Source organism: Mesitornis unicolor, unplaced genomic scaffold (assembly GCF_000695765.1).
Source record: "Mesitornis unicolor isolate BGI_N332 unplaced genomic scaffold, ASM69576v1 scaffold11495, whole genome shotgun sequence".
In the NCBI taxonomy this organism is placed as follows: Eukaryota; Metazoa; Chordata; class Aves; order Mesitornithiformes; family Mesitornithidae; genus Mesitornis; species Mesitornis unicolor.
The window spans coordinates 1-8,191 of record NW_010187516.1 but is presented as its reverse complement, the minus strand read 5'-3'; the positions used below and the strand labels follow the sequence as shown (position 1 = coordinate 8,191).

At 51.3% G+C, this 8,191-nt stretch overlaps 1 protein-coding gene across 1 annotated transcript in view; it reads right to left on the bottom strand.

The window, feature by feature from the left end:
• The window catches only part of SLC24A3 (solute carrier family 24 (sodium/potassium/calcium exchanger), member 3), a gene marked incomplete at its 5' end in the record, with an annotated part of 18,719 nt that extends 10,925 nt beyond the window's left edge, over nucleotides 1–7,794 (bottom strand). Inside the window, 5 exons of the mRNA XM_010185475.1 lie at nucleotides 108–384; nucleotides 940–1,100; nucleotides 3,476–3,609; nucleotides 5,349–5,402; nucleotides 7,769–7,794. Of these exons, the coding sequence (XP_010183777.1) occupies nucleotides 108–384; nucleotides 940–1,100; nucleotides 3,476–3,609; nucleotides 5,349–5,402; nucleotides 7,769–7,794 (652 nt within the window). The remainder of the gene's footprint in view (nucleotides 1–107; nucleotides 385–939; nucleotides 1,101–3,475; nucleotides 3,610–5,348; nucleotides 5,403–7,768) is intronic.
• Between the last annotated feature and the right edge of the window lie 397 nt (nucleotides 7,795–8,191).

The window sequence follows — 8,191 nt, the reverse complement described above, 5'->3', positions numbered from 1 at the left end:
AGGTTCTGGGGGCAGGGACCACCCCACGGACACTGCTGCCTCCCCCCCAGCTGCAACTGAAGCACCGGGCCGACCCATGAGTGGCAGCAAACCCAGAAGCTTCTTACTTGGTAGGTCAAAAGGTGTGTATGGCCCTTCGTGGTCATCATCGTCATCGTCTTCCTCCTCCTCCTCATCGTTCTCGTTGTTCTCGTTATCCTCGTTCTCGGTCTCGGTCTCGTTCCCAGCCTCGGCCACGTCCTCGTCCCGCCGTGTGCCATTCACGCCCCGCTCGGCCGCGTTGCTGGGGCCCGTGCCGTTCTCCACCACGTGCTTGATGGGGATTTTGATTGCGACCTCGGACTCACCGTTGGTGTACGTCCTGCTGTTGATCAGCCTTTGTCTCTGTAAATACAGGCACAAACTCTTGCTGAAAGACAGATTTTTTTTAAAAATTAAATTTTTTAAAGAGAAAGGGAGGAACAGAGAAGGAGAGACGTGCAGAGTTCTTTAAAAAATTGGATTTAAAAGCAAAAGGGATGAGTTTTGGTCAGGTATGATGTGATGCTCTGCAGATGACAAGATAAATCTCACATATACAACTTTTCTAAGAGAAGGAGCAGTGGCTGCAGAATTGCAGGAGTACTCCAAGGCCAGACTGCGTGCAGACTCAGTGGAGTACCACTTTATTAAATATGTGACAGCAATATTAATGTCAGATCAATGCAGGGGGCACCTCCTGTGAGCAAAAGCCACAGTCAACACAATGACCTGAAACTTCCTCTGCTAAAACCTCCATGGGGCCAAGCAGAAAGGGCTGATTCAGTAAAGTCCAGCGTCAGGATAAAATGTGGGAAAACGCTCTCAGGGATCCAGAAAAGCCACAGGAGTTCCCCTCTGACCCAACCACTGCTGCAGGAAAAGGCAAGGTCAGAAGGAGAGGGGAGAGGGAAGACACACCTCGTTGATCAGCATGCGGCTGGCCATAGACAGACGTGTCTTGGGAGGGAAGTGGCTGGTTATCATGATCCGGAGCCCAGCCTCGGAAAACGAGAGCTGGTGTGGGTAGGCAGACAGCAGCTCGTCCACCATGATCACCGAGGCCTTGCGGTGGAAATTCCCTGCAGACACGGAGCAAAGAGAAATGGAGGTTTTCTTCCAGCTGTCTCTATCTCTGCCCTTCTCTCAGAACAAAGCACAGGGTTCAAAAGAACCATTCCTTCAGCTCCCACTATTCACAATACGCTGCCTCTGTCCCCAGTTTCTGTCTTTACATGTCCCAGATTTCTGTCTTTATACAAATCGCCAACATGGTATCCCACCCATGCTCACTATGGAGAATTAAATCCACTCTGCGCAGTTCAACACAGCCCCACATCGGGCAGATCTCTGCTTCCACAGCAGCTGCTCCACCAAGGCAGAAACGGTGCTGCAGGAAAGCGGTGTTAGCTCCACTGCTAAAACCTGCACGGGGAGGATGCTGGCTTCCCCCACCATTAACGTCACCTCTGGGGGCACAGCACAGCACCCACCCTCCCTGTGTCAGGATGCCACCCCAGGCTGTGGATTTTGGGCCAGGGCTGGGACTTGGCAGCAGGGAAACCAGAGGTGTTCCCCGACACATCTCCGCTTTGGTCTGTTAAATCAAGGCTGAACACTGCTCCATGCTCCGTGACGTTGCCATTTATTACCATCACTGTTAGTCTTACAGAGCAGCATTTCCTTTTCTCAGTGTCACTTCTTTTTACTCTGACTGAGAGGGTTTCCATGGACTGGGGTAGATAATTGGAGTCATCCATATTCAATAAAATCAAGCAGAGGGAGAGTTTTTCCTTGTGACTTTTTCCAGGCTGGCATTTCCTGGACGGCACCTGGGGGAACTGCCCCAAACACAGAAATCTTTCTGTTTGGTTCTTTTTGGCGCTCTGCTCAGAAAAGGCCTCATGAAACAAAGGGCAGTGCCCAAACCCCTCAGGCAGCCCGTTGCAATGGCTGCTGTTTGCAGCCCCGTGCTCCTGTTGCTGTGCCCAGCTGCACCTCGCCTGTGTGGACCTCTGGGGGCCCACTGCCAGATAAAGACAGGAACAACCTGCACCAAAATGAAGCAACCCTCTCGTCTTCCTTCCTCAGCCTGACTAACCACAAGTGTCCGAGACAAACAACCACCAGCAGAGCAGCGTCACGCTAAGACTCACTCTGGGAGATTTAAACCAAATCCTGCAATCAGAGCTGCCCCGTTCGTGCGTAACCCTGAGGACGCGGGGTAAACCCAGATGACTTAAGGCCCCAGTTTACGCCGACTGGGTTTTTTACCAGTCCAGCTTTACTGGTACAGAGCGTGGTCATTGTGCAGCAGTTTTGCTGTGGAGAGCCCCAGGCTACCCATTGCTGTTCCCACAAAACCAGGTTCCCCAAAGCAGCGGGCACAGCACTCAGAAAAGCTTTCCCTCAGCAACAGGGCAGTAATGGCACTGCTGGGCTCTGGCCGACTCAAAGGGCCTCATGTCAGCACATAAACCCCTCCACATCTCATGTTAGTTGCTTACCATAAGCAGACCATGTCTTTCAAGCACAGGTTAAAATGAGGAACATCTATTTTTGTTTCTTTTTTTTTATGTCCAGTGAAACAAAAAAGGGCAGCCCATCTGTCACCAGAGGCCAGGGCTGCTCTAGACAACCCAGAGCTCCTTCTCGAGCCAGGCCAGCGACTGGGGCAGTGTGTGTCATTTTGAGCACGGGTCCATCACCCCATCCTGTACCCAGACCTGTCCCAAGCAGTTACTGCACACACCTGTTGGCCATTGCAAAGATTTAAAACCAAAATCCTTTATAAACAGCGTTTAGCACATGCCTATAAATGCATACATCACCCTACTGCTGCTGAGCTACGGAGAGGGCGAATTATTTTTAAGCTGAAGAAATACAATGATTTTTATAGGTAATCATGACTGAAGTCCAACAGGAGCAGATTTCAGCCAAAATCCATCTACAGAGCATTTCCAGGGAAAAGCTGTGCACAGATTTCAAGGCAGCACGTGCAGAGACAGCACGGTACCTAGAGCAGCACAGTCACCAGGGGAAGTGCACACCAGTGTAAGCAGGGCCTTTTCCCTGCCCCATTTATGTTGCTTCGGAATGGAGTTGAATTCAACTGGAGGTACTGGATGTAAATGGGCACCTCTGGCGCAGAGTAACAGGGCCCATGGGAGGACTCAATGGCATGGCTGTAACAGCCAAACTAAGTAGCCTTGGAGGCCAAAATAAGTAGCCAGCGTGGAGCTGGAGGAGCCCTTCCAGGCAGACACCTGCCCAGCAGCAGCAATCACCCAGAGGAGGCCTGGGCTGCCCCTGAGCTGCAGCGGCATCGCCAGGCAGGGGTTACAAAGGGCATTTCATGGCTGGTACGACAGAGGCAGCCGCACCGTACGAGCAGCAGACACACTTGTAAACATTCAGAAGGAGGCAAGCAAGCAGGGTGACTTACTGGAACAGTTACCTTTCTTTAGTAACACCACGGTGGCATCGCAGTTGCTGTTATCGTCCATTTCCGTGTTGTTCGCTAAACCGTTCACCATATTGGCGGAGTTTTTTGTCTTCCTTTCGAAGCAGTGATGTATGGTTGAGTTGTACCTGCACAAACCAAGCAAACTCTAGATGAACCTCGGCTCCTTCTATGTGGATTTATCGACACTTTTCCTTATTGGACTCATATCCTTTGCGATCCAACCAAAGGAGGGAAGAAAAGCCCTCTGGTTTTTAGGAAAAATCCAGCCACAGTATGCCAGAGCTCTAAATAAACTGCATACCATGCAGTCTCTCCATACCCAAAAGGTTAGGAAAGACACAAGCCATGAATCCTGAACGGCATGTATGCTTATGTACTACGTGTAATCAATACACTGCATAGCAAACGATGATTACTTGTCAGGGCCCAGTCTATTTTTTATCATGTAATCACACCCCAGCGTGAGTGCTGCTCTCCTTGTGAAGACCTAGCGCAGAAACACAAGTCCGTGCACTAAAAGAAAATAATCTCAGTTTCGTATTTAGAGTAGCCAGGAGCTGACACAAACATGAGCTGGGGATCTCACCACGATACTCAGAGGCAAGGGCAGACCACGGTGAACACCCGGCAAGGTCCCTGAGCAGGCTGACAGCCTCCCCTGCTGCACCCGAGCAGGTCTGAACCACCTGCTCACACCATGGAAAAACCCATTCTGGATTCAGACTCGACTGTCTGCTTCGCTGGTCAGTTAACTGATGCAAGGGTGAAGCTCCATGATAAAGTTTCTCATTATTAGGAGGCAGGGCCAGACCACGGTGAACCCCCGGCAAGGTCCCTGAGCAGGCTGACAGCCTCCCCTGCTGCACCCGAGCAGGTCTGAACCACCTGCTCACATCATGGAAAAACCCATTCTGGATTCAGACTCAACTGCTTCGCTGGTCAGTTAACTGTTGCAAGGGTGAAGCTCCATGATAAAGTTTCTCATTATTAGAAGTGAGATGAGTTCTGACTCGTGTTCCCTTCAACCCAGCCTGACTGCTTTGCTGTTCTCACTGAGAATTGCTCTCACAATATTTACTCGATTCATCATTTCAAAGCAAATCTCTGCTCTGACTTGTTGAGACAAGACCGCTGGTGTGCCTGGCAGATGGTAGGTGGTGTTGAATGTTCCAGTTTAAACCCGGGTTTCCTTTCCACTGGCTTTTAAAAACAAAGCAGGAGGAGGGGATCCAAAGTGCAGAGCAGATGAGCTTCGCTAGCACCAACTTGTGTGAAGGCAGGGTCACAAGCCTCGTGTGAAGGGTCACAAGTCTCATGTGAAGGCAGGGACACGAGCCTCGTGTGAAGGCAGGGACACGAGTCTCGTGTGAGGGCAGGGACACAAGTCCTATGCTCAGAAAACCAGTGCTGACTGTGCTGCAGTTTTATCACGGGTCTCCAAGCAAGAACAAACCACTGTGGAGTTTTGCACCCTTGCAAAAGCGAATTCAGGATGCCAAAGCAAAGCGAGAAGAGGCTGCTTTGGTGGGACTGAGACAGATTTGGGTCTCTGCTCTGCCACACACTTGCTGCCTTGGCCTGGCTGGTTCACACAGGGCGAGATCCGTAAAGCATCACCCACCTTTAGATGTCTGATGCTTGGATCTGTGCTACAGGGATAAGCAGCCCCTTCTTGCCCCACAGATGAGTGCACGGCAGGGCAAGGTGCTGTAACTCCTGGTACTGGAGGTGCTGCTGGCATGCACACTGGAGATGCAGCAGAAGCCCTGCCCGCAGCTCTTTAATGACCTCTGGAAAAGCCAGGGAGCTCCCTCTGGAGCAGGGAGCCTTACAACTTAAAGAAGCCGAGGGCGCGTTGACTTACTTCATGATAACGATGTAGATGATGTACATCAGCACGAGGACCAAGGACTCCCACCTGCAAACAAGAGCGACACGGAAAACAAATCAGAGCGGGGCACGGCCGTAGCCCCCCATCGCCACACCACAGACCTGCAGAAAGCCCCGACCCCTCTGGGCTGTCTGAACACACCTCTGGACAAGGGGACGCGTAAAGAAACGGCTCACACCCCCATCTGTGAGGCTGCCTTTGTTCTCGTGACTTCTGCTCTGGTTTTCCTTGGCCAAACCAACCCCTCAGCCAAGAACAAGTGACTCAGCCCACAGGTTCGGTGTTCAGGGAACAAATCGCGCACGAGGACACCGACAGGGCTGTAAGGACGACACCGGCACAGGCTGGGCAGAGCGAGGGGAGCAGCCCTCCTGCTCTGCCTGTGTGGGTGTAACTGAAAAGGACACTTCCAAAAGTGTCTGAAGCCCCCCTAGCCTACCATACCTGTGCAGTATATTTAAGCACGTTCATTATGATATTAACTGATATATTATTTTCACTCACTATATTGCCTTAGGAGCTTCTGTTTTTTAAGTTATTAAAAATCCAAATGTTAGGACACACTTATTTATGACTGCTTGGGCTGTTTGTTGCATTCGTTGCACTTTCCGCGCCCACTAAAGCGCAGCGATCCTGGGGGACAACCTGAGCCAGGGGCAGCTGCTCCTCCGCTGCTGCTGCTGCACCACCACCCAGAACGCAGCAGCAGCCGCAGTTCAAACACTGTCAGGTTTGTCTCACTGCTTCTGTGTCAAACCCATTAAACGTGCATGAAAACAAAACAGAAGATGGCTTGTAGAGCTTGTTTCTAGGTAACCTGTACTTGGCACTGGTGAGGCCACACCTCGAGTCCTGTGTTCAGTTCTGGGCCCCTCACTCTAAGAAGGATGTTGAGACTCTGGAGCGTGTTCAGAGCAGAGCCACAAGGATGGGGAGGGCTCTGGAGAACAAGCCTGATGAGGAGCGGCTGAGGGAACTGGGCTTGTTTAGCCTGGAGAAGAGAAGGCTGAGGGGAGACCTCATCACCACCTACAACTGCCTCAAGGGAGGTTGTGGAGAGGTGGGTGCTGGGCTCTTCTCCCAGGTGATGGGGGATAGAACAAGGGGAAACGGCACCAAGCTGTGCCAAGGGAGGTTCAGGTTAGAGAGAAGGAGGAAGTTCTTTCCTGAGAGGGTCGTCAGAAGCTGGAACAGGCTGCCCAGGGAGGTGGTGGAGTCACCATCCCTGGATGTGTTTAAAGAGCGGGTAGACGAGGTACTTAGGGATATGGTTTAGGGGGTAGACAGGAGCAGTTGGACATGATGATCTCAGAGGGCTTTTCCAACCCAGCGATTCTGTGATTAACCTTTTTAATGGACCAAAAAGCTGCATTCTGCACAGCTCCCTACAGCACACTGCTAGTCCTTGTGGAAATCACCCATTACCAGGCTGCTGTACACCAGCACCCATGGGCCACCTTCTCTTTAAGGATCCTGAGACACTGCACTAACCACACCAATATCTCATTCCCTGCTTCTGGCAGTTCAACACTTGGCTTCTGCACCGATGTGTTTTAGTTGAAGGGCACAGTCATGCACAATTGGGCCTTGAGTCAATTTTAGTTAAAAAAAAACCCAAAACGACAAAGAAAACCAAACCATTGCAAAACTCAGCGTCTCAGAAATCCTCCTCTGAAATTAAACATAAATCCCCCAGCGAGAACAAGTTTAAGAAAACATGCAACCCAAAAAGCCTGACTCCCCCTAGTGCTTGTAATCTAAATAATCTGGCTGTGAGTGCAATCAAAGCTACCACTGTCACTCTACAAGCCCCAGAGGTGCTGAGAACAAAACTATGAAAGCAAAACAACTGAAAGTACACTTTTAAAAGTGTTTGAAGCCTTCCTAGCCCGCTATACCAAGCACATTGATGGGAATATGAACATATACCTATTTTTTCTTTCTTTAAACTGGTCATTCACTCTTTTAACGTTGCCTTAGGACCTTTGTATTTTAAATTACTAAAAACCCAAATATTAGGACACACTTATTGATGACTGCTTGGGCGTTCCTGTGCACCCACAGGTGGTCAACACCCCTGGTGCACCCCAGGCGCAGCCTCTGCTGGGCTCATCCCCGGCTGCTGCTGGGTGGGCAGAGGGCACCCACTGCTGCTGCTCTGTCAGAAATCTGAGCAAAACCCTCCCAGGCTTTCCCCTCTGGCTCAGAGAATGAGTTATTCCGGCCCGCCTTGTGCCGAGGTTTCTCACGCAGCAGGAAACCGCTGTCTGAATCGCCCTGCAGAACTTTTTAGCTTCCCCTCCCTCTCCTGATGAGCCCTACTTATTGCAGCTTTTGTGGTGCAACCAGAAAAAAAATGAAAAGAAAAGGGACTCACGGCTGGATATACTTACCAGGAAACTTTTTCGTCATAAATAAACTGTGGAGAAAAGGTTTAAAAACAGGCATGTTATACAGGAAATCACAGCTGGAAACAGCTCTTCAGCCGAGCAGGGCACAGAGCACTGGCGCTGAGCTCTGCTGTGTTTCGGCACTGCCCTCCTGCCCAGCCCTCGGTCCCTTTTTCGTTCCCGCTCACCCCTGAAGGCAGGTTCTGCACCCCAGACCCCACGGCATCCTGGCCCGTCTGGGACCATCGCTGCAGCAGCGGTTACAGGGGAACCAGAGCACGGCAAAGGGCTGCGCCTGCCCCGCAGCACAGGGCTGCTCTCCCCTGAGGCACGGCCGCGTCCCCGGGCCCGCTCCTGGGTGAGCAGAAGCTCCACAGCTGTGGGAGGCTTTGCTGGATATAGACCGGGCCCGGGGCATTATTTCCT